Here is a 26,940-nt window from a genome sequence, read left to right as displayed (position 1 = left end):
GATTTCCCAAAAGAAATCCAAAGCACAGACAGAAAGAGTCTATAATTCTGGTGTCACAGATGTTATCTATTTTGTGTTAAAACACAAGTATTCACAGCACTGCTCACAGCCAATATTTTCTTATTGCTAATACAGTTCATCATTCCACACTTCAGATAGCTTAATACTACTATGATAGGTTTTACTTTAGGAAAAAAGTCCCACAGAAACTCATCTGTATAGCTGTAATATAAGGTCTAAAAATTAGTCCAGTGGGCAGGATGGTACAAACACTTTCTGACAAAGGAAAAGGAATGAAAGAGACGTGATGGCACATATTTAATGGAACTTTTATATTTGCTCTTGTTACTATAATTCCAGCATAGGTACTTGATTAGGTCCCACAGAATAGTCCTCTAGCATGGTAGAAGTACTTTTGTGATGTCAACCTAACTCAGGGAGATGACAGGTGGGAAAAATTACTGGGCTAGATGAGCATGAGACCTGTTTCTCCTTTAAATTTAACTGTCTCATCCACAATGAATATTCCAAATTTTCAAGTATAAATTTCTGTTTACACATCTGCATATTGTTATGAATGAAGATAGCTAAAAACTTCAGATGAAACAATGTTACTTTTAAATATTTCTATGCTTACTTTTACATTCATTCTTAAAGTAAAATATTTTTAATTAAGGTGGTTCTAAATCATTAATTAATTACATAGAACTGTGATAAAGATTACTATACAGAGGCTCTTAAAATATAAGTAAACAATTTCAGAACATACATATATATGCAGCTTTATGAAAGACTAGCATACTATTCAAGTACTATTCATTTTTGTGAGAAAAGATAATAGAGATTATATCTAAAGCAATATGATTATTTTTTGGACTAGCCTACTATTTCTTGAGGCTAATATCTATAGTCTTTTGAGTGTTCATTACAATGAGATGTGAAAATGAAAAGAATTGGTATTTTACTGGAAACTATTGTAGTCAAAGCAATAGTAAAACTTTTTAGGATAATATTTATTTCCTTAATAGTTTCTCTCAAAAAAAACGCAGAAGAGCTTAAGGAATCAAAATAATTCAAAAGCGAAAGAAAAATTTTCCTTGCGATATAAAAAACTTTACCCACCTTTGTGGAATATAGAACATATGTTGTGGAGGTGGTTTATATAGGACTCCTTCATATACAGGCCAGAGCCCACTTAAAATTCTGAAGAGAGAACTTTTCCCACAACCATTGGGACCAGTTATCAAAAGATGCATTCCTTCTTCTACCTACGATAAAAAATAAAATTAGGAATTACAATATTTAAAAATTATTCCATCTGGGAGCATATAAAAGTGATTTTTAAAAACTTTTAAATACATGATAACCTAGGAAAAGAAATCAAAGATAAATATATCAGGATTGAGAATATCAAATTTGGCTCAAAGCTAAAGGCATCATAAAACAGTCCAGTTCCAAAGATAATGGATCTCCTTGAAATGAGCACTCACTTCCCAAAATTTTGTTGAGGTTTTGTCACCACACAATACACAGATATGAAGGAACATTATCATGTGGGAATAAGAAACTGAAAAAATTTAATTTAAATTAGAATAGATTAAATTATTTAATATTAATATCTGATGAAATTTATTTTAATTAAAATGTAATGTTTGTAAGTTGAAGTTAACTAGCTACAAACTAGTTATTCTAAGAGCTAGCTGGGTTGTTTAATTCAGTAGTCTGAAATGTTCTAGAAATTGTAAAAGAACGTAATGAGAGATATAAAATGAACCTAATTTTTCTTTATTCACAGAGAGAGAAAATAGGTATACCAAATTAAGACAGAAATGAGCACGAGGACTGTAATATAGTCTAATGCCCATGGATGAATTAAAACAAATATATATATACACACACATAAAAAAGCAATATATCCATATTGATTGGATACTTTTCTTATAATCTTTCATCTTATTTATCATTTAAACAGTTAAATTTCATGAGCTCCCATTCCACCCAATATAATCAAGAAGTTATCAATCTGGTATCTAAAAGGTATTGTGAAGAGCAAGAGAAAGGAACATCATTCAAAAATTTGATTTGCTTTTTAGAATAAGTGATATTTTATAATCAGCAATTTAAAAATGACTATATGCTTCTGGTTCAAAATGGCAGAGTAGAAAGGTATGTGCTCATTTCCTCCTATGAGGGCACCAAAATTGAAACCAGCTGTTGAACAACCATCGAGAGGAGGATGCTGGAACTCACCAAAGAAAGGTACCCCACATCCAAAGACAAAGAAGAAGCCACAGTAAGACAGTAGGAGGGGGGCTCAGTCATGATAAAATCAAATCCCATACCTGCCAGGTTGGTGACCCAGAAACTGGAGAATAATAATACCAAGGAAGCTCTCCAACTGTTAAGAAGGTTCTGAATACTACATCAGGCTTCCCAGCCTGGGGATCTGACAAAGGGACTGGGAATCCTCAGGGAATCTGGCCTTGAAGGCCAGTAGAATTTGATTATAGGACTTCTTCAGGACTGAGGAAACAAAGATTCCAGTAATAGAGGGCAAAAACAAAGTCTTGTGCACACCAAGACCCAGAGGAAAGGAATAGTGACCCCACAGGAGACTGAACCAAAACTACTTGCTAGAGTTGGAGGGCCTTCTCTGGAGGCCTGGGTCAGCAGGGACTCACTACAAGGACAAGGGCACTGGCGGCAGCAGGCTAGGAAGGTCTCCCTTGGTGTAAGCCCTCTTGGGGTTTAACCCTATCAGAGAGACCATAGACCCCAGGGTTAGATCACTTAGAGCCAAACAACTATCAGGGAGGGGGGCCAACCCCTCCCATCAGCAGATAATTAGACTAAAGCTTTGCTGAGCAAGGCCCTGTCCACCAGAGCAAGACCCAGTTTTTCCCACTGCCAGTCCCTCCCATCAGGAAGCTTACACAAGCCTCTTAGCCTCATCCATCAGAGGGCAGACAGAAGAAGCAAGAAGAAGCAGTCCCACAGCAGCTAAACAAAAACTACCTTACAGAAAGTTAATCAGGATGAAAAAAGCAGAAAGTTACATCCTAAATGAAGGGACAAGATAAAAGCCCCAGAAAACCAACTAAATTAAGTTAGGATAGGCAAACTTTCAGAAAAAGAATTCAGAATAATGATAGGGAAGGTGATCCAAGATCTCAGGAAAACAATGGTGAAGATGCAAGAAATATTTACCAAAGACCTGCAAGAACTAAAGAACAAACAAACAGAGATGAATAAAATACTAGAAGGAATTAACAGCAGAAAAATAGGCAGAAGAACAGATAAACGACCTGGAGGACAGAATGGTAGAAATCATTGCCACAGAACAGAATATAGAAAAAAGAATGAGAAGAAATGAAGGCAGCCTAAGAGACTCTGGGACAACATTAAACAGACCAAGATTTGCATTATAAGGGTCCCAGAAGAAGAGAGAGAGACAGGATCTGAGAAAATATTTGAAGAGATAATAGCTGAAAATTTCTCTAATATGGGAAAGGAAATAGTTAACCAAGTCCAGGAAGCACAGAGAATCCCAGGTAGAATAAATCCAAGGAGGAACACACTGAGACATACAGTAAACAAGCTGGCAAAAATGCATTAAAGACACAGATAAAATATTAAAATCAGCAAGGGAAAAACAACAAATAACATACAAAGGAACTCCCATCATGCTATCAGCTGATTTCTCAATGAAAACCCTACAAACTAGAAAGGAATGGCATGATATATTTAAAGTGATGAAAGGGAAGAGCCTACAGACCAGAATACTCTACCCAGCAAGACTCTCATTCAGATTTGATGGAGAAATCAAAAGCTTTCCAGACAAGCAAATTTAAGAGAATTCAGTACCATGAAACCAGCTTTACAATGAATGCTAAAGGAAATTCTCTAGGCAGGAAACAAGAGAAGGAAAAGACCTACAGGAAAAAAAAAAAAAAAACCCAAACAATCAATAAAAAGGTAATAGGATCACACATATCAATAATTACCAACCAAAAGACATAGACTGGTGGTTGGGCAGATGAAAACACGTGCATGTATGCACTTCTGATTATCACTCACTCTGCTTGACCCCCCCAGTTTGAAAAAAAAATTTTTTATATTGTTAAGTTATTCATGTTCCCATTATGACTTGCAGTTGTAATTATCTTTTATTTTTTGTCTGCATATTGATTGTGAAAACTGATAATTATCTTTTATTATTGTGACTATGTAACCATTACTCACTTAATACCATTGTATCATGATTGGTCAACAGAAAACTAATAGAACTCTATATCACCAAAATTAGGATTCAATAGAAAAACCTGCAATCACTTTTTAAAATCCAGATGCATATCATAATTATCTTAAAATCTTTTGAAAATTACAAATGCCCAGGTACTGCATTGCTTTTTTTAATTCAGATCTCCAGATATGTTTCTAATGAGCAGTCATGTTTAAAACCAACTGGACTATATGATGATATTTTACTTTTATCTAGTTTGTTTCCTTTTTTCTATTTCATATTCAGTGCTCCCATTTCATTTAGTTTATGTTTTTCACTTTTTCATGTCTATTTTTTTCTTTGATGTTTTTTCTCAAGCCTTTATTAAGCATAGTAGAAAAGCTTTTGTATATATATATATATATATATATATATAAAATATGTATAAAATACATATTTTTAAGAACTTACAAATTTTTGCCTAACTAAAAAATTTCTAACATTTTGATTCCACTTCTTTGACTTAGTATGGATGGAATGCTAGATTTCTAATTTAAAAAACAGATATGCAATAAGCAACAAAGGTTTACCATATAGCATATAGTATGGGCTACTCTCATAGCTCAGTTGGTAAAGAATCCAACTGCAATGCAGGAGACCCTGGTTAGATTCCTGGGTTGGGAAGATCTGCGGGAGAAGGCTACCACTCCAGTATTCTTGGGCTTCCCTTGGGGCTCAGCTGGTAAAGAATCCACCTGCAATGCAGGAGACCTGGGTTTGATCCCTGGGTTGGGAAGATTCCCCTGGAGAAGGGAAAGGCTACCCACTCCAGTATTCTGGCCTGGAGAATTCCATGGACTGTACAGTGCATGGGGTCACAAAGAATTAGATGTGACTGAGCGACTCTCACTTTCTAGTCAGAGGGAACTATAGTCAATATCTTGTAATAACCTAAAATAGAAAATAACTTCAAAAATAATATATGTGTATATGTATAACTGAATCACATGTATAATCACAATTATATGTATAATTGCCGTGCACCTGAAACACTGAAAGTCAACTATACTTCAATAAAATATGTTTTAAGAAAAATAAATTAAAAATGAATATAGCATGAATATACAAGAGGCAGAAATTTACAGTATGCCTGTAGATGTAGCTTCATACAGTATAGATACAAATATATAAGTGTCTATGATGTAGAATATATCATGTTTAATACTCAAAGAGAAAAGAGCATCACATTACTTGTATAATGTCAGTGTAAGGAACCAGTTCCATATATATCTATTACCTATTTGCTGTGTATAACATAAACTAAAATCTTTTTGTTGAAAGAAGGTAGTGCGGAGAGGAAGGGAGGAAGGGAAAGAAAAAGGTCTGATATGAAGGTTAGAAAATATAACTAAGAATGTATGTAATAAGTACATGTAAAGCAAAAATGGTTCAAATTCATATTCTAAGTAATTAGACATTTCCCTAGCAAATATTGACATGTGTTTCAAAGATTACAATAAACACAAGAACAAAAAATTAACTACTTATAAATGCTATTGTGATAGCAAAAAAGGATGATGTATTAGGGAAAGAGAGTGGCATTGTGAAGCTGGTGGGGTGGGGTGGGGCTTCTTCTGATTAGGTGCTACAGGGAAGTCCTCTTTGAGGAGGTAACATTTTGGCTTAGCCTGGTGACAACAAGCAACCAGTCAGATCTGGCAGAAGAGTATTCCAGGCGATAAAGATAGCTAACACAAGGACATAAGACAGGAGCAAGCTTGAGTCTATAAAATCTGACTGCAGATATTTTTTCTCCCAAACTGTAGCCAAACTGAAATGCTATTTTGATAGAATAAAGTTTAAAAAATATCCTGGAAAGAACCCAGAAAGAATTGCTTTTGTAATTTGCACTGCTCTTTCAATAGAAAGAGGATTAAGAAAGTTTAACTTTGTAGAAGCATAAATACTTTTTAAATGATTTTTAAAGGTATGTGCCATGACAAAAGATATATAAGCAAAATATTTAATAGAATCATTCTCTACTGGGAATTCTCAGAAATTTAACACATTTTGAGTCTAATAGAATATTTTCTACATTCATATTATTTTTAGCATAAGTTTTTTGATGTTTAGTAGACTGTGAGTGTTAGGCAAAAGAATTCCTACATTTACCAAAATTTTCTTCTCCAAATGGTTTTTCAATTCCAAAAGGCAGACATAAGAAAGAGTACATTTTCCTCTAGAAACCTGTTTATTTATTAATCCACGTAGAGGGAACAGAATTTTCTATTATACTTTAGCGCCTGAGACTATAAATAAAACCGCCTGACTTAGAAATAAACAATTATCATAACAGTATACTATACTAATAGATACCTTTGCACAATCTCCAAATTCAAGACACTTTCACTAGATTATTTAAAACTTAATTTTATATAAAAATATACTGAGTTCTGAATTTTTTTCACAGAAAGAGTGTGATGTGTCCACAATAATGTAGTTAGTAGGTGGCAGAATTCAAGACTCTTCCTCTATTTAATAAGTGGAACAACCAGAATTGATATTATGAAACCTAACCTGATGAAAACCTCCCTGCAAAAGCCATAAAATATAAACTGCTAAAGTATTGATAAACAGTTAAATATGCAATGTAGGACTCTTTAAAGGCTTTATTTTAAACCTATTTAAGACTGCTGCATCATTAGCACTCATCACTGCTCCAGAACTCCGTCGCTTTGGTTGTGTCCGACTCTTTGCAAGCCTATGGACTGTAGCCCACCAGGCTCCTCTTGTCCATGGGATTCTCCAGGCAAGAATACTGGAGTAGGTTGCCCTGCCTTACTCCAGGGGATCTTCCCAACCCAGGGATTGAACCCCCATCTCCTGCATCTCCTGCAATGCAGGAGGTTTCTTTACCACTGAGCCATGGGGAGGCCCCTTAATGCTGCTCTAAAGGTCTATAAATTGAAAAACAGAGCCCAACCAAATTGTAGTTAAAACACAATTTCTCTCACATTTACTAACACAAAACTTCCCTCTGTTTAGTACTTCTCATCCTCTTCCAGCAGCCTAATGAATTTGCAAATACATCTTTAAATAATTAAACCTAGCCTAAGGTCCACATTAAAATCATTAAATGTACATATATGGTCATGCTTCTAATTCTGTTAATAGGTCTAATCATGTCATTGTTTGAACTAAGCGCAGATAACTTCATTCTACTTATCAGCCAATTATTTTGCATTTGAATTCCAAAATGCATATTTGAATTTTATAATGCTTTAAATCAGGGTCTCAGATTTATTAGCTATTTTTACACCTTAGTTTTTATAATCAAGACAGTATTAAACAACAAATAACTATTATTCTCAACAGAATTAAGAACTAAATCCAAATTTGTGAATCCTCTGATTATTTTTTCCTAATAGAAGATGTAGTTATTGAAAATGTTAAACTTATAAATTTAATGTAAACTTGCTGATTACCTCTTCTCTCATATTTTAGTAAATATGTAACAATATAGGCTTGTATTACTTGAGTAATCCCCATAAGGAAATAAAATTAGAATTTATTCCAGATATTAATTTCTGAGGAAATTTCCTATTGCTCCCCAAAGTTACCTTGTTTAGGCTCTCAGGGTATTGTAATTTTTATTTTCAACCAAGAAATAAAGCAGTAGAAATTAAATTTCTCTTTCTTTCTGCTTCCTGAGGAAGTAACTGCTTCTGTAATTGAGTCACTATGCCTACCTTTCTTGATTTCCCCTCCTTTCCATATGCTTCCTCCAAGTATTTAATATAAGGTACAAGAATTCTGAGTTCTTTTGTATTAGTGTGTTGGCAAAAATCAGAAGATTCTTGAATATCATCTTACTTTGAAGTTTAGTCTGGAAACCACCACTTCTCCCGTTGGTGTAATTATGGGAACATTTTCACAAATAATTCCATGCTCCACATCAATAACTTTTCCTATAAGTTAAGGAACAGTTTACATTTCAAAAGGTATCATGTGTTATTGCTAATTAAATAACTTAAAGTATAATGCAGCATAACAGATAAATTTACTATAAAGATAATTCACAGTAATAACTCATAGAAATAAATGCAAATATAGATATCTATATCTAGAACAACGCCTCATGTAAACTTGCACATTTTGATGTATCTATTTGGACTATCTTTCCCAGAAATATATTATTCTACAATAATATGATGCTAACATCAAAATGAGAGCAAAGATAAAACTCTCTCTGGTATCAGGTACATTGTTTATAACTACTTATTTCTCTAAATTAAACTTTCCTACAGAAAAAAAACCAATGCTGCAGAAAGGAAACAAAGACATAGAAAAACACAATCTTTAAAACTATTATAACCAAACCAACTGATAGAATAAAGGAGAACAATATAACATTAACTCTAATTATATTATTTGAATTTTAAAAGCAAAAAAAAAATCATTCTGCCATATATGTACAGTTTCCAGAAATTATTCTAGACATTTTGTCCTAAATAAAAGTAGCATAGTATTTTTTATGATAATTTTAGTCACTCCTCCTCAAAATACAGCACTAACTTTAGGAATAACTGTTTAGAGAACTAAATGTTGGTTCCTTAGCTATCTTCTAAAATACTTTGGTTCTGTTGATAAATACTTAAAATATAGAAGATGTACAAAAACATTTGAGTTTAATACCTTTGATTTCCAACGTCTCACTGAGGGGTAATTCTATGTTAGTTCCACACTTGCTATGGTTTTCAGACTCTTGCAAGACAGCAGTTCTCTTATAAATGCCTCTTTTTACTTCATCAAAAACCCAAAACATGTTGTATACTCGAGCAGTATAGCCTGCTAATTCAGTTATCTAAAACCAATGCAGTGATATAACATAGTTAATATACTCAAGACAGACTTTTAAACAAATATGAAATCATACAGTATTCTTGACTTAATGTTAAAGGTCTTATTTTATTATGTGAAAAATAGGTAAGTATATCTGATAACTAAAACTAGTAGCACTAAAAAGCTTAGCAAGAAGCAGCATAGCAAGTTGATAGTTTGAGCTTGATTGGAATTATAAAACTCATCACAATTGTTTATTCAAGTCAGGATTCAGAGTGACATGTAGAGATTTCAGAATATTAGTGAGACTTAAAAATCTTTAAAAATCTTTCAATTGATTTTTTGATCTGGCTCCATTTACATGAATACTTGATTTCCAGAAATTAGAAGTTTTGTGTAAAGCTAAAATTCATTCAATGAAATCATTTTGATATGTTTTTTCAATTTATAATAGATTTTAAGAAGAAAAATGCATTTTTTCTTGTTAAGAAATAATGTTTCTAAGTCAAAGTGATTATCAAAATTCCTAAATTAGGTGCAAAATTCCTGTTTACCCCTGCTAGAAGATATCAACATTGAGGCAGCTCAGTGAAAAACTTTAAATTCTTTTCAGTCCAAATCCCAAGATTCAGTTTCTTTTCAAGCCAAACATGATGTATATGCCCAAAGAGAAATATTAAATATGACTTTTTTTCTAGATGAGATTCTGAGATAAACCTTTGTTTTAGTTCAAAGACTCAATAAAATGGTGTCTTGCTCCTATTCTGCCATTTGTCCAATTTAGGTTGAATCTCTGCTACTTTTCTAATAAAAGAACACTTCGTTATCAAGGTGACTCATGTGAAAGGTGATTCATGTCCTGTTAAGACCATCTTTCTCAGTATAAAGGAGGCAATAAAAAACATTCCCTTATAGAATTGTTTAGTAGGATATTGGTATCAATAAGAAAGGCATATCGCTAATAAATGTCTCTTAAACAGTAAACTGTAGACTGATATAATACTGATATTTGTATAAGATTTTTGTGAGTACAAAACTAAAGCAAGGAATGAACAGGTATTATTGTTGAAAGCCTTCTGCCCCTTGTCTCTACCATGTGAGAGATCTATTAGATGAGTATTTCATTTCTGCATATCAATGTTATACTTATTATATAGGATAGTTTCTAAAATATTTACTAGAAGAATTTTTTTAGTCCCCAAGTAGTGGTAAACAGGGCTAAGGATTAACAAAATATGGATCCAAAAGAAACCTAGGAAAATATATTTGTGTAAAACAAATCTAAACATATTTGGAGGTCAGTTAAAAAAGGCAGGAGGCATTGAGTTAGTACACCAGGATGAAGAGTTGAATGGGCCGAGAGTGTTAAAAAAAAAAAATGAGATTGTGATTGCTGACAAATTACTTCAACATATAAGAAAAGGGGGTTTCTCTAAAAAGAAATCTCGTTCTCTTCAGAGCTAGTAGAAAACCATGATGCTTTCATGTGCTTTCACGACAATAATAAAATTCTTTAGAAGTGAAAATTCTGATTCAATGAACATACAGGCAAAATAAAACAAAACGCAATCATTTCTTGTGTTGGAGACAATCTAGAAAAACAAATTGATATTCTCTCTGTGACTCAGCAAAGTATTTGAATGTGAGTTGTAGAAAATTCTGACTTGTCATTTAATTTTAATAAGTAATTTATTAGATCAAAAGACCTACCCTCAATGTTATGTCTCCAGATTATAAAAATTACTATTTGAAAAAAATTTTTGAACTGTTTTTCTTTATTGCCCTAAACAATCGGTTTTATCTTTTTTAAAAAAAATTCAATAAATCAATTGTTGAAAGAGACTGAAAAGTTCTGTTAGCAAATCACAAACTTTGCAACTATCTTATCTAAATTATTCCAGGATAATTTAATAGGCAGATAAATTTATAAGGATGCTTTGGCAATTTATATTGATATAAAAGCCACAGGAGTCATTAACAGAATGACTATCCATGGGAATATTATTTAATATCTGAATTGAAAAGAGTGACTTTTAATCTTAACCCTGTGATATCTGTAGGTCTATCTGTATATCTTACTACCATTCTTTCAGGAAATATTTATTGACCCTATATAATATTCCAAACATTAAAATAGATACTAAGAATGTAAAGATGAATAAGATAGTTCCTGCTTTCCACTCAGGGTCTCAAGCAGGAAATAAACAATTATAATGTGGTAAAGCACCAGATGTACTGAGCACAGAGAAGGAAGATCCAGGAATCAAAAGAAAGTGGAATCACGAAAGGGTTTCTTACATGTGGTTGACTTGAAGGATAAGTAAGTTTGCAAGGTATATAAGTAATATTATTGGGTAACATTTATTAGAGTGCTTACTATCATAATTTTACAAAGTCATCACCTTCATTATCCCTATTTTACAGATGAAGAAACAGACACAAATGGTTGAGTTCAAATAATTTGCAAACACTGGAGCAAGAATTTAAATTTAGACATTCTCACTCCAGAATGCATACCAAAAAGCCTCTTAGCAAACTTTAAAAAACAAATATGTTATACTACAGACAGAAAAAGAGGAGTTGACAATTGAGAGTGTAAAAACTGAAAGATAATACACTTGGGACTTGTCCTTTGTCTTGATTATACTCTTAGCAGTTTTTGCCAGAGAATAGATATTTCCAAAATAATAAACATATGTAGTAATTTACATTTTTGCTTGATTTTCATACATCTTATTTAAATCAAACTGATAAGAAAGGCAAGTACCTCTTTGTATGAAGACATAATCCTTTCAATAGCATCAGCTCCAGAAGCCAATAAATTTCGAGCAGTGGTAAAGGCTTCTGTCCGTTCACTAACCATAGCTTGTTTCTGACCATCCTCTAGATCTAAAAGCAAATTAAAAACTATTGAAATTTTTAAGTAACTAAATGTTTTATTTTATACTGAGTTTTGATTCAAGCTGTGACTCAAACAATCATATGTGAACTTTTCATTAGTATCAGGGTTTCCTAGGAATTAATGAATTATTACAAATATAGCATTTGTACCAGAATTTATTCAAATCTTCTTTTGTCTTATTTTTCTAGCAGGATAGTTAGAAGAATTAAATTCATAGGTATTAAGACAATTTTCATTTAGCATTCTTTTAACCCTTACCAAATTCAACTGTCTGCTCTTATTAGTGCTAGGTACTATAACGCTACTGATTCAGTCAATAAAAAAATCACTAACTGGAATCTCAGCAAGTATTTCTAGTGTGATTTCTTTTAAAAGAAATGCAAAGTAGCTGACTATCAAATCTACCTCTGTCTACTTCTGTCAACTTTCACCCTACAGTTCAGCAACACCCAATTATGCAAAATTCTGTTTACTCTCTAGTATTTGCATATATAATTTCTCCTGATTTTAATATACTTTCCTTTTTGCTGAGCTCTTTCTTAAATAGTTCACTCTTTAATACAGGTTTCCCTGGAAATCCTTGTCTGGATTTTCCAGTGGACTATAAGTTATTTAAGGGGCAAAACTGTATTTCATTCACTCTTGCTAGTACTCACCAGAGTGTTTAGACCATAGTATTCTGTACTAGCCTAATCCGTAGCTTATAATAATTGCTCTTAAATGTTGAAGTGAAGTGAAGTCGCTCAGTCGTGTCCGACTCTTTGCGACTCCATGGACTGTAGCCTACCAGGATCCTCAATCCATGGGATTTTCCAGGCAAGAATACTAGAGTGGGCTGCCATTTCTTAAATGTTAGGCATTATTATTTTCTGTAAGTGTTGTTATTTTATATCTACTCAGTTTAGTCTTGCTCTTCAAAATTGCTCTTCTCGAGGTCATTACTTTTATCTTGCCATCAATTTGATTCTCTATCCAGTCTTTCTACAGACTATCACCAAAATTCCAAATTAAAGCTATATATTAATGAAGAAATTAGAATAATATAGCCATATATCATAGCCACTTTGATGTTTATTTCACCCGGATTTATCTCAGCTAAAAAGGGCTTTTTTTCTCTCTGACAATGCAAATATTTAACATGTGCCCAGATATAATTACCAGATACTTCCACCTTTACTTGCTCATAGACAGCTCAGCTGAGTTTGAAAGGGATCCATGTATAATAGAAGGTAAAATTTATTCAGCAGATATTTACTGAACAGCAAGATTTACAAGAAATTAGGCAAGGTGCTACAGGACATGCAAGGATTAAATGTGCTTTTCAAACTCTTTCCTTAGGGAGCTTACAGTTTGGTAGGAGAGAAGACAAGTTCCCAAATAGCAATGCAGGGCAACCTATGAGGAGAGTTAGTGTAATGTATTTGAAAGAGACAAAAATAATTTCTTGCTGCAAGAGACAGGAAACGCTTCATGGAGAAATAGATTGTGAGTGAGGACTTGAAGACTGCATACAATTTTAAAAGATCACAAGTACAGCATAAGCAATATCTCAGAGAAGAGAAATTTCAAGCAATGCCAATTGAATAAATAACTTGTTCAAACTACAGTATTGGTTGGTGCCAAGCACTGATTTTATTTTGAGTATCAGAATAACCATGAGTTCACGGGACCCTCCTGGTTTGGCTGTTGGGCACTGCTTTAGAGAATTATTTTATTTCCCTTGAAGTTAGCTGTACAAAGAAAGGCTATAAGAGTTAGTATAAGTAAGAAAAGAAAGATGTGATTGGATAAACTGGGAACAGAATCTTCATATACTTAAGAACATTTAAATGTGTGACAAAATTTAGACAGCCACAAAAAATTAACAAAGGATTCTCAGCAAGCTACCAAAATAGTGATTGCTATATCAGTTAAAGTGCTGAGAATAGTTTTGACTCAGAGAATCTGGCTAAAATAATTACGGGATTTTATCAATTTGGGTTAAAAGGGGATTGAATAACAGCTTTCACGGACAGTTTCTATTAAAAAGGGAACACTAACAGACAGACTGCTGTTTGGTTCAGGATGGTACTTTCTATCCTACTTTGGCAGACTAATACCTACTGGGTTTTCTCCAAGCTTTTAAACTTGCAAATTTGTAACAAAATTACAAATAGCTCTGGAAAGACCTCATTTGACACTTTTATTCTACTAACTGTTCTTTAGCAGGTGGTTTACGAGCAGTGCAGGAGTCTTTTATCACACACACAGTAGGGAACTATGTGACTTCTATGACAAGGTCAGATTTCTTAGTGTCTCTTAGACATATAAACTCACAACCTAAAGCCCTCACCTATTTTGTATGCTAGGTAGACCTATTTCATTTTCCTCACCAAATATTTTTAATATTTTTTTCAAAAGTCCTGCATTTAAGGGCTTAATAGTTAGCATTATATTCTCATCTTATTAGTACTTTTTAGGCCTGATAATAGTAAGTGTATATTGAAACATGGTCACATCAGTTGCTATTTCACTGAAAAGATGAAAAAGGATTTTAAAATGAAGTTTATGCCATAATTTCCCAAATCCTATAGAACTGTATGATGCAAAGAGTGAACCCTAATGTAAACTATGGACTTTGGTTAACAATGTATAAATAATGGTTTATTAGTTGTAATGAATGTACAACACTAACACAAGATGTAAACAAGAGGGGAAACTTTGGTAGGTACAATGTAAATTCTCCCACAAACCTAAAACTGTTCTAAGAAAATTGTCTGTTAATTTTTTTAAAAGTTGAAAAAGTAGGCTCTTCTTTTGTACTTTTAACCTTTGATTTATATTTGAGTTTCTTTCTTTTTATTTATATTTTACCTTTGACATCTTGAAAAATCTCAGCAAAAACTTACAGCCTTTTCCAACCTCATATCACATATCAACTTTGAATAGACTGATGTGAAATGAAAAACAATTAATATCTAAGAGATAAAATCAGACAATATCTTATGACCTGGGGTTAGACAAATATTTCTTAAATAAGTATAAAGCCATTAACCACAAAGAATTAATTGACAAATTTAGTTATATTAAAATGATTACTTCTTCTTAGACAAGCTGTTAAGACACTGAAAAAGGAAGAATCAACTGGGAAAAATATTGGACATTTGTGTGTGTCTGACAAAAGACTTACTACAGAATACGTAACAGCTTTTACAAATCAGTGAGAAAAAACATTTAAAAACAATCTAAACTTAATCAAAAAAATTATCAGCACTTCATAAGAATGGCCATCCAAAGGGCCAACAAATGAAAAAAAGTGCTTAATCTCATTTGTCAACAAAGAAATGAAAAGACTATAATGAAGTATCACTACAAACTTACCATATGCCTAAAGTGAAAAATACCTGAGTGAAAAAGACTGACATCAAACATTGACAAAGAATGGAACAACTACAATGCTTATACATACCACACAAGGTTATTTATGGAAGATTCCAAAACCAGCAAATAAATGGTCTACTACTAATAAATGGTCAGTAAGATAATTACCTTTGATGTGGCATGGCAGGGGCATGAGTAAGTAGGGATGGGGATGGGAGCTTAGGATGAGGATAGGACTGGGAAAGGGTATGAGGGCTTCTGGGATGAAGGTAAGCTTCTATTTCTTCTGAGTGGTGATTATGTATATGCATTAACTTTGTGACAAGTCATTGAGTGGTACACTAATGACTATGTCCTGTTGACACATGTATTATACTTTACAAGTGTAACTGCTTAGATGCATAGCTACTTGCAGCTAAAAGTATGTCTGATATATATTGATAATTGCTGTTATGATAACTGGTTGACAGGACTGTTCAGTCCAATTCAGTCACTCAGCTGTGTCCGACTCTGTGTGACTCCATGGGCTGCAGCACGCCAGGCTTTCCTGTCCATCACCAACTCTTGGAGCTTGCTCAAACTCATGTGCATCAAGTTGGTGATGCTATCCAACCATCTCATCCTCTATCGTCCCCTTCTCCTCCCACCCTTAAGCTTTCCCAGCTTCAGGGTCTTTTCCAATGAGTTGGTTCTTTATACCAGGTGGCCAAAGTATTGGAGTTTCACCCTCAGCATCAGTCCTTCCAATGAATATTCAGAACTGGTTTCCTTTAAGATTGATGGGTTGGATCTCCTTGCAGTGCAAGAGACTCTCTTCTCCAACACCACAGTTCAAAAGCATCAGTTCTTCGGTGCTCAGCTTCCTTTATGGTCCGACTCTCACATCCATACATGACTATTGGAAAAACCATAGCTTTGACTAGACAGACATTTGTTGGCAAAGTAATGTCTCTCCTTTTTAACATGCTGTCTAGGTTGATCATACCTTTTCTTCCAAGGAGCAAGCATCTTTTAATTTCATGGCTGTGATCACTATCTGCAGTGAATTTGAAGCCCAAGAAAATAAAATCTGTCACTGTTTCAATTGTTTCCCTATCTATTTGCCATGAATTGATGGGACAGGATGTCACGATCTTCATTCTTTGAATGTTGAGTTTTAAGCCAGACTTTTCCCTCGCCTCTTTCACTTTCATCATGAGGCTCTTCAGTTTCTTTTCATTTTCTGCCATAAAGGTGGTATCATCTGCATATCTGAGGTTACTGATATTTCTCCTGGCAATCTTGATTCCAGCTTGTGCTTCATCTAGCCTGGCATTTCTCATGATATACTCTGCATATAACGTAAATAAGCAGGGTGACAATACGTAGCCTTGATGTAATCCTTTTCCAACTTGGAACCAGTCTGTTCCACCTCCGGTTCTAACTGTTGCTTCTTGACCTGCATATAGATTTCTCAGGAGACAGGTAAGGAGGTCTGATGTTCCCATCTCTTGAAGCATTTTCCATAGCTTGTTTATATCCACACAGTCAAAGGCTTTGGCATAGTTAATAAAGAAGTAGATGCTTTTTCTGGAACTCTCTTGCTTTTTCTATGATCCAACGGATGTTGGCAATTTGATCTCTGGTTCCTCTGCATTTTCTAAATCCAGCTTGAACATCTGGAAGTTCTCAGTTCACGTACTATTGAAGCCTCACTTGGAGAATTTTGAGTATTACTTTGCTAGCATATGAGATGAGTGCAATTATGTGGTAGTTTGCACATTCTTTGGCATTGTCTTTCTTTGGGATTGCGATGAAAAGTGACCTTTTCCAGTCCTGTGACCACTGCTGAGTTTCCCAAATGTGCTGGCAAAATGAGTACAGCACTTTCATAGCATCATCTTTCAGGATTTAAATAGCTCAGCTGGAATTTCATCACCTCCACTTGCTTTGTTCAAAGTGATGCTTCCTAAGGCCCACTTGACTTCACATTCGAGGATGTCTGGCTCTAGGTGAGTGATCACACCATCATGGTTATCTGGGTCATGAAGATCTTTTTTGTATAACTCTTCTTTGTATTCTTGCCACCTATCATATCTAAATTGACCTACAATATAACATTTTATTTCAATGATTTGACATTAGAATATGAAACATACTAATGTAGCAGAAGCCTAGATATAATCTTGTTGCAGGTACACTTTTGAGAAAAACATCACCCATGTTACTAGTGTGATGGGGAGAATTTAGTTCTATTCCTACGAGCAGTACCTCTCAGTTGCTACTTCTAATGTGTATCTTACACTATCAGATTACCAACATTGGCAGCACCAGTGGCTTAGTTGCTCTCTTTCTTGCTTGTTAGGTGCCTGTAATAAGGTCTGGCAGGAGAGACTTACAAGTAGTTTTTCCTAGCCTTTTCCAGAATTGCTCTTGATATGAATAGAAGTCATCAATAACATTAAAACAATTGAGATTATAGCCCCCAGGTGACTATTTCCTTCACATAATTTCAGTCTTTCTCTTAATGAGAAGCAAATAAAGGAGTACTGTCTTCTATAAAAATAACAGAGACTACATATAATTAATAATCAATTCCTCTTTTTCAATGATTTGCTCCCACGATTACTTGGTCCAAGTAAGTCCCTTATAGAGTAAGTTCCAATATAGCTAATATAAAGACAGCACAGTGAAGGAGAAAAAAGCATTGCACAAGGAATTATATAAAGTCTTCTATCCTTAGTGCTTTCACTAACCATTTGTGTGACCTTAGACAGATTTGGGGCTCCTGACTAGATCACTTATAAACTCCTCTTCTGATGTGAAAATGACATGATAACATATGCAATTTTGCAATGTGAACCTCAATATATTAATAAGTATAATCTTGTGCTTACCACAAGATTTTAAAAGTTGTAGCTATATAGTATAATAAATCTACTACATAACTATTTTTCTTTTCTCCTCCCGCCAAAATTATGTAGACTATTCCTCCTATCTTCATATTTACCACAAACTTTCTAATCACTTTCAAATGTCTTCCCCCTTTAACAATAATAATCAGACTAGCAAACATCTATTGAACAATTCCTATGATGCAGGCACTGTTCTAAATTTTACACATGTGATCGTCTTTAATCTTGATAACAACTCTGCTATAATTTCCCCCAGTTTAGAATGGGGAAACTGAAGCACAAAAAGATTAAATGAGTTGTCCTATGTTACAACCTAATAAATGAAAAATCCAGATTTGAACCCAGGCAATCGGATACCAGAGCCTACAGAGTAAGAATATAATAAACATTAACCATTGCTTCCACCTAAATTCTTACTATTTGCCATGGATTGTGTCAAGGCACATTAAATATATTATATATAATATCTTAACAGTTTTTAAAATACATTATTATTCTTACAGTTAAGAAAGGAAAATTTAGGCATATAAAGTTTCTGTAACTTTCTCAAGGATGAATAAAATAGCAATCAAGATTTGAACAGAAGCCTGTTTCTTCCTTTATTCTCTTTCTTTCCTCTTTTCTACTTTTTCTCCTTTTTCTCTTTGCTATTGTTCTTTTATTCAACCATTTTCCCCATATATTTTGCATTAAAATATATAGTTTAATGCACTTCATTTATCTCTAATGTAAAAGACAACTCAGGGCCTAAGCATAAATTAAGATTGAAGACTAGATTAGAATAGATAGTATTTCATTCCAAGACCCAAAGTCTCAAAAATAATGTCATTATCTAAAAAAATTAATTATTTTGTCTGAGTAAATGATAACTTAATATTTTCATGTATTATATCATTATAAGTCAAATATATTTAGTAAATATATACATACAAATATTACAAGGATATATAGAGTAATCAAGCATACTTTCATAATAATATCATCATATGAATTCATTTTATTCTTCTATGAAATTATTATATTGCTTTTCTTTTCATAAAGCTTTCTTTTGAAAAGAAGTTTTAAGAATTATTTTATCTCACTTGCATCAACGGGATTATCATCACAATTTCAATCTAAAATTTTAATGCTGTTTTCTAAGTTACCTTGATATTTTCTAGATTCATAGTATTTATTTTTAAATATCTTATTACATCACCTACAGAAGTAAGACTGTTAGATTTTTTGCATACATTGTTTACTTCTTACTGGTCTCTGTGGTGTTAATTTGTCACCATTAATAGCTACATTTTCTCTGCTCTATGTTGAATACTCCAAGGTTTTCTAATAAGATCAGTTCTTCCAAAGACTAACAGAACAACACCATAATTTTGTTATTGGGGTAGTTTCTAATATATATTATACACAAAACCTTTAAAATGTCCATAAACTTGTACATATTCACTATAAATATTTGACAATTTTGCTAAATTTCTTAGTAGAACTAATGTTAAGACCATACAGTTTTGTGTCTTTTCTTCTCTAATACTCTTTTGAAAAAGCAATTTATTTTATTTCATTATGAAAAGATTAAAATGCTAACAATGCCTTTTTCAATATAAACTTTTTAAAATGATTAAAACAAATTTTGAAAGCATTAAATGAACAAGTAAAATTCAGTTTTCCTCATGGTCTAAATATATTGTCTATTAGACAGCTGAGCTATAGAGTACACTTGGTATATGTATTACTTAACACAAGGGACTGACAAATTCTACTTTACCAAAATGAATAAGTTTAGTTGAGAATGACTCAAATTTAACAAGTGTTTTTGTAAGAATTGGTAAAGCATTAAAGCACTGTTTTAAAATGTTAAAGCACATGGTAATATTTTTTGTTTTTATTGGATGACTTCAAACAAACAACTACTAATACTTAATTCTATACCAAAAATAACTGTAAATAGTGTGAATTCTGTTACATTTTTCTTAGTGTTGCCATTTGTTTTCTGGGCAATAATTATCACCATGTATTAAGAACACTGATGTTCTTGATACATTATTGTCTTAAATCCTCACAACAGTACTCTGAAGTAGTTTTTCTGATACTCATTTTACAGATGAGGAAACTGAGGTTTAGACAGTTTAAGTAACTTGACTAATAGGACACAAGCAAAAAGAGGAAAGGCAGAATTGAGCAAAGCTCTGTCTCACCACAAAGTCAATGTTTTTGTCTAGCTGCTTCAATACTAACACCAAGTTTGGTCAAATGGTTTTTAAAGAGGAAGGTGAATGTTTTACTTTGGAGAGACAGAGGAAAATTCTTTTTTAATTCATAACATCTGTCCTGCCAATTAAGACCCAAACTCCCATCTCAAATATTACATAACTTTTTAATATTGTCCTTCTTGTCCTTACATTTCTTAGTTGTCCCAAAGGATGTAAAATGTTCAAAAAAAGAGAAAAACCCCACTGAAACAGTGATAAGATAGAATTAGACACGTGCAACTTTACAACCCTTATCCCCTCAATACCACCAAAGAGGAAGTTACCTAATATACTACCTACAAGTAGAAGAAACCCTGTTCCATGGAATGAAGCACTCCCTGAAACAGTATTATTGCTTGTTTAAGGCAGTCAACCAACTCTTCAAATCACAATCAGGGCAGATCCAGTTATAGAATATTTATAGACTAAAAGCATGTTATGTGCAGAACTGAAATTTATAATACTTGGTGAGAACTATTATACTCTTTTTGAAGGTATTAATTTGTGTTGAGTTTAAATGTAAACTAGAGAATCATTCTTTACTAGGCAGTATAACTGAAATTGCTCGAGATTAACCCCCCAAAACACTACATCAGAGGTTTCTGAAATACTGCAGAGCTGGAAAGATCTTTTGAGTCACTTCTTTTAAACAGTTGGTCTTATTATCGGATGTTTCAAAGTTTCCCATTGTTTCTGACCATTAAGGACTATAGAATGATGGCTACACAATTTACTCACACAACTCCAGCAGTGACACTTTAAAAAGAATTAATCTGAAGCATATATTTGATATTAAGTGTAAATGTCATTACCACCATCTGCAAAGCCAGTTGCAGTGATAATAGGTACAGCCACCATAATTAGTCCACTGCTGCTCCAAACATACTTCATCAAGAACTGCTCTATCATGATGTACCACAAACGTTTGGATAAAATGAGGTTCATCTGATTTGCTAAAGCTTTGTAACTTTTCTGGAGTTGGTTCATTTCTACCTATGGAGAGAAAAAGAGATAAGAATTAACCTAGTATGAACTATAAAAATAAATAATGTATGTTTGAGGACTTCCTTTAAAGATAATTTCATGGTTTCTCTTTCTTAGTATACTCTTATCTGTGATTCTAACCACCAATAAATACAGATTATGTCAGAATTAGCCATTATTTCGGTTGTAATCACATCTAAATTATTTTTTAAATATCTGATATTTAGTATATATAATGTTAAATATAAATACAGATAAGTGATTTATACTTATGATTTCAAACTTATCTGTATAAGATGTTAACACTAAATGATAATCCATAAAACATGAATAAACAGTTAGAACCTTGTCCTTGATCACACCAAAAATAAGTGAAAATAAACACATGACATGTATACTTGTAATTAACTCCACTTTTGAGCACTCAATTTACTATGTTTTGTCTAAATGCAAGAAACCTACAGCATGCTATAATTTATATCACTGAGTTCAATGATTCTAAATAAATATGATTTATACAATGTATGAGGCCAGTTTTCAAGTGGGAATATAAGTCCTAAATCTGCTTTAAATTTGCTTCTTCAGAATGGTACTACTATAAAATTTTTTACAATAATTGATGGTTTTGAAAATTAATTCTGCTTCATAATCATGCCATTTCAACTTTAGAATAATTTACTGTTTCATCTGCCAAGTCATTTGTATTAAGATTTCAGATGCATTACCTTACAGATTCCTGTCATATTAATATTCTTAAATGAACTGCAAGTTTATGTAATTAGGTTAACTATTCTAGGGACCTACTAAATGTTGAAAATCTTTAATATATAAAAATATTCTGAAGCTCCCTTTTCCTTCTCCGTCTCTAATATTTACTTTTCCTTCAAAGCCAGGCAAAATTTCATTTCACTGTCTTTTTTTATTTGTCTCAAAATATGATGAGCAATGAAAATGCCATTTGTAAGTCACTCTCCTATACTTCTTAGAACTAAGGAACTCCATCATTGACCAGTCATGCAAAATTGTCACACTTGTCTTCTTATATGAAAGCACTTTTTTTTCTCTTGAAAAATAAACAAACAATACCATTGTAAATTTTCCATCTCAGTGGAAGCATGTTTACTTAGCTTCTAAACATATATTTTTCTTCAGTGTTCTAGGACCATCTACTTAGTTAGGATCTTAGTTTTAAGAAAATTCTTTGGAGATAATTCTGAGCATGTTTGGATAACTGAGGCTAAACAGACTTTTTAGAGTAGTGAAAATGTTATACTCATGAAACTTTAGAAAAGTTTGCACTTAGCATATAATTCTTTAACAGCTTATGATTAAAAGGGGTAACGAAGCATGTATTTTAATACAGGTTTAAATGTCATAAGAATCCAAAATGCTAAAGAAATGAGCACAAAAACAATACAACAGATGGTATCCAGTACTGCAGCGGCAGTTTGAACAATCTTACATTTCACCCATCATCTGAATTTCTTTCTTACCTTATGTCCTCTGTAAAAGGCAATTTCTTCAACATTGGCTATGATTCTGGAGTGCACGTACCGCAAATAGCCTTTTCTATGAGCTTCTTCAGCTACCAATTTACCAAATTTGGGAGAGCAGGCTTTTAACACTTTAGCAGTGGCATATACCACAAGCCCTGCTAAAACAGTGGGCCCAATTGGGCTTGCTCCTCTGGATGTAGCAGTCTGGATAAGTGTATAGGAGGTCAGGATTACATCTAAAATAGGTTTGGTCAGATTGGAGTACAAGTGAGCCACCGACTGCGCGAACATCATAATATCCTCAGTAAGAGACTGGTCAGGGTTTGCCAGCCTTCCATCCATATTGATCACCTTATAATAAGTCTGATTTGCAAAATAGGTCTCATAGGCATGGTCTACTAGGCGAGTTCTGAAGGCCAAGGCCAATTTGCCCTCCAAGTACCTTATTGCACTGTTGACAAAGGTGGCAGGGATGGCAATCATAAGCCACTTGATTAACTTGATGATGAAAGTCCGAGGCTTCTTTTCCACAATGCTTTTCACAATTTTTCCATCCAAACCTGCTACATAAATAGACAGAAAGGTTCTTGAAATTAGTGCTACCGAGTGGAGGCAGAGCCATCCTGTTTCAGTGGTCACAAGTTTTGGAAAGAGAATTTTCCGAAGTTCTAGTAGCTGTTTGAAAAAATCTGCATTCACTCCAGGTGAAGGTTTTTTACAAGTGGCCTCGGTGCAATGCAGTATTTCTCTGTTCTCCGCAGCCGGGTAAGCGCCTTTTTTCTTCCTGTGGCCAGATTGCTTTAAACGCTTGCCAATGATGGGATAGAGGGTTTTCAGAGCATATGCTGCAGCTACCACACAGGCAGCCCTTTTAGCAGCCCTTGATCTGGTCCATTTCACTCGGTCAGCTGCTGCATTTAGCATATGTATCATTTTCCCAGTTACCCAAACCGGCTTCAAAAAGAATTGGTTTTAAAATAACATGCTCCACAGGAATCCCCAGCAAATGTTTCAGAAAGTTTTACAGCGTTCCATAGTTCGCAGCGTTTCTCCTCTTCTGTTTTTGTTTTTATTTTTAAAAATTTTGTTCTGTGACAGATGCTTCAGAGCCCAGGCTCCACCGCATCTACTGGGGATGATTCCCTCAGAAGCTCAAGCTGCACGGAGCAGCCCCAAGCTCCTCCCTCTCGGGTCCCTCATTGGCTGTAAGGACGAAGGGACCCTTGGAATCCTCGCTGCTTTCCTTTGAACCTTGAAAATAAAGAGAGAGCAAAACGAATTACATCCTTAAACAGTTCAGAGAGTTAAATGTCTATTTTTAGAGAGGTCGAATCAGGGCAGCTGCTGGCGACAAAATCTGCCTAGGCGACTGAGCATGCTCAGCGTCACTTAGAAACCCACAGAAGTTTCAGAAAATACATCACTTCTCTAAGGTTTTAGTAGATACCACAGAGGAAGAGCAAAAAAGAAAGGGAGATTTCCAAGAGCTAAAAAGGGAGATTTCCAGTGACGGAGAAGGAACCGGGAAGATGACGGAGGAGAGGATCAACAGATAAAGGGTATGGAATGAATCTGAAAGGGAGAAGAAAGTAGCATATGGGAGGGGCACTGGGATAAAACAAAGTGTCAAATATTCGGATCTGTTTTTCAGCACGCTCCCCGCGCCCCTTTTTTTTTTTTTTTTTTAATTTTAGTGTCTGTGATTTCACATGAAATCCCAGAACCTATCAAACAAGTTGTATAAGGCTATTGTTTTGTAAATAAATGGGAGATAAGTCTTCAGTATAATAAAAAATAATTCTTTGCTATGACTTCATTCCAAAGTTTACTTGTCTTTATAATAAAAATCTTCAAGTCCCTTAACTGCTATTCTTAGCAATGGAGATCTGATACACTGGTGATTATTTACAAAGTGACAATTAAATAAATGAGAGCACTGTTTCATTTCTACCACCCCTGTGTCCTTTAGAGAGTTGGTACTTGGAGGTATGTGCCTTTATATTCAAAAGTTAACCGTTTGGGAGTCGAAGGGGAATTAGATGACAGAAATACCTTCTCCACCATCTTACTTCATTTTTCAGGAGTTCCTTGTCTTTTGTAAGCTTATGTTTTGTTTGTTTTGTTTAGGTTTAAAGGTAACCTACTTCCCATCTCCATTTTGATTATTTGATAAAACTCAAGTGTTCAAAAATATTCTCAGCATCTCTAATGGAGGACTAAACTGTAAACAAGCAAAATTGTGCATATTTTAAAAAATGTAAGACATGTTTTTTAGGCAAAGATGAGTTATTCTCAAACATGCAAAAACATTTTTGCTTCTCTACCCCTCATTGGCCTCCCTGTCCCACACACAACATACACACACATTTCTAGTCAGCAGGAATCCTGGGTAGATGTCCATTTAATGAGAATAGAGATTGGCAAATTACAATCCAACCAGTGGGCCACATTTGTCCCACCAATTTTTATGTAGCCTATGAGCTAAGAATGGGTGTTTAGTAGCTTCAGTTGTGTCCAGCTCTGTGTGACCCTATGGACTGCAGCCAGCCAGGCTCCTCTGTCCTTGGGATTCTCCAAGCAAGCATACTGGAGTGGGTTGCCGTGCTCTCCTCTAGGGGATATTCCCAACCCAGGGATTGAACCCACATCTCCTGCACTGGCAGACAGGTTCTTTACCACTAGCGCCACCTGGGAATAGTTTTTAATGTAAACTCTGGCTGAAAATACATCAAAAGAAGAATAATATTTTGTGACGTGAAAATTATATGAAACTTTTGTGTCCATAAATAAAGATTTATTGGAACATAGCCACACCCATATATTTACATATTCTCTGTGACAATAGAGACAGACAATTAGGTAGATGAAATAGAGCTCAGAGACAGAATTAGGTAGATGAAATCGAGCTCAAAATAATCATTACCTGGTCCTCTAAGGAAGTTTGTCAGTCCCTGTGCTAGAATATTAAACCTTTCTCATTGTCGAATGATCTTCACTATTCAGTTGACTGTGACTAAAGAACTATCATCACTTTTATAAGTAACCATATTTTTAACTTTCAACATTCCTCCTTTTCCAAATTCTTATATGACTTCCAAGAATCATCATAGGTCTCTTCATTTGTTTGCATTCAATTCAGCAGATTTACTAATACATAAGTGGCAAATTCATGCAAGACTCTGATAGTTGGCGATATTAGCAGCATAATCTATCATTCCATTAAGACTTTCTGTCTGTACATAGAGATCATAGTGCCATTTTTATTTTCAAAAAAATTTTTGTTCCTAATCCCATGATTTTCCAGTGTTAAAATGAGGCTGCCTTACATTTATAAAATTGAATTATTTATGTCACACCTCCTGACTGTGACAGGACATGTGGAGGGTCAGGATAAACTGAACTTGGGGTGATAGGAGGATGTTCAGTTGGCAAAACATGATACACAGAGGGATGCATGGATCAGAAAGCAGTTGGCAGTCAAGGGAAGTGGCTTGCATCACTGGCATAGGGCAAGATCAGGGAAGAAGCAGGGCAGTGGGAAATCTACAAGCTAAGAAACTTAGAGACCTAAATACGTAGGCAGGTCAGTTTACCAACTGAAAGTGAAACTCAGGTACAGGAAAAGCTTTTAAAGCCTAGAGTGAGAGACTTATTAGAATGAGGAAATGGGTATAAAGAAAATAATCAAGATAGAAATTTGGTTGCCAGAAATGTGGTACAAGGAAAGTTGAAGTTCAGTTACTAGAACTGGGAAAAGGTCAATATAAGATTTAACCTGTTGTAAAACCACTAGAGTACAGACCTAACTATCATCACTGAAATTCCACAACCCCCCTATAACCCAACTCTGCTCCCAAAGGCTAGGATTGATTTGAGCACCTGAGATTAGACTCAGGCCTTCAGGAAAGCCGGAGATGGTAGAAAACCAGATAGGTAATTCCAGTTGGAAACATATGCCATTTAAATAAGAAACTAAGAATGTCAAAGTCTTTCT

At 34.1% G+C, this 26,940-nt stretch overlaps 1 protein-coding gene across 2 annotated transcripts in view; it reads right to left on the bottom strand.

The window, feature by feature from the left end:
* Positions 1-26,940, bottom strand: part of ABCD2 (ATP binding cassette subfamily D member 2) — a 92,049-nt gene that overhangs the window by 63,443 nt on the left and 1,666 nt on the right. For both annotated transcript variants that reach the window (XM_020908528.2, XM_020908529.2), the window contains exons 2-7: positions 22,944-24,197; positions 21,279-21,459; positions 11,832-11,953; positions 8,918-9,086; positions 8,096-8,190; positions 1,123-1,268 (exon numbers count right to left, since the gene is read on the bottom strand). In XM_020908528.2, coding sequence (XP_020764187.2) covers positions 1,123-1,268; positions 8,096-8,190; positions 8,918-9,086; positions 11,832-11,953; positions 21,279-21,459; positions 22,944-23,879 — 1,649 coding nt within the window. In that variant the 5' untranslated portion in view covers positions 23,880-24,197. The remainder of the gene's footprint in view (positions 1-1,122; positions 1,269-8,095; positions 8,191-8,917; positions 9,087-11,831; positions 11,954-21,278; positions 21,460-22,943; positions 24,198-26,940) is intronic.

Source organism: Odocoileus virginianus, chromosome 24, assembly GCF_023699985.2.
Source record: "Odocoileus virginianus isolate 20LAN1187 ecotype Illinois chromosome 24, Ovbor_1.2, whole genome shotgun sequence".
In the NCBI taxonomy this organism is placed as follows: domain Eukaryota; kingdom Metazoa; phylum Chordata; class Mammalia; order Artiodactyla; family Cervidae; genus Odocoileus; species Odocoileus virginianus.
Note: the sequence above shows the minus strand (reverse complement) of the source record. Positions and strands in the feature narration are given on the sequence as shown.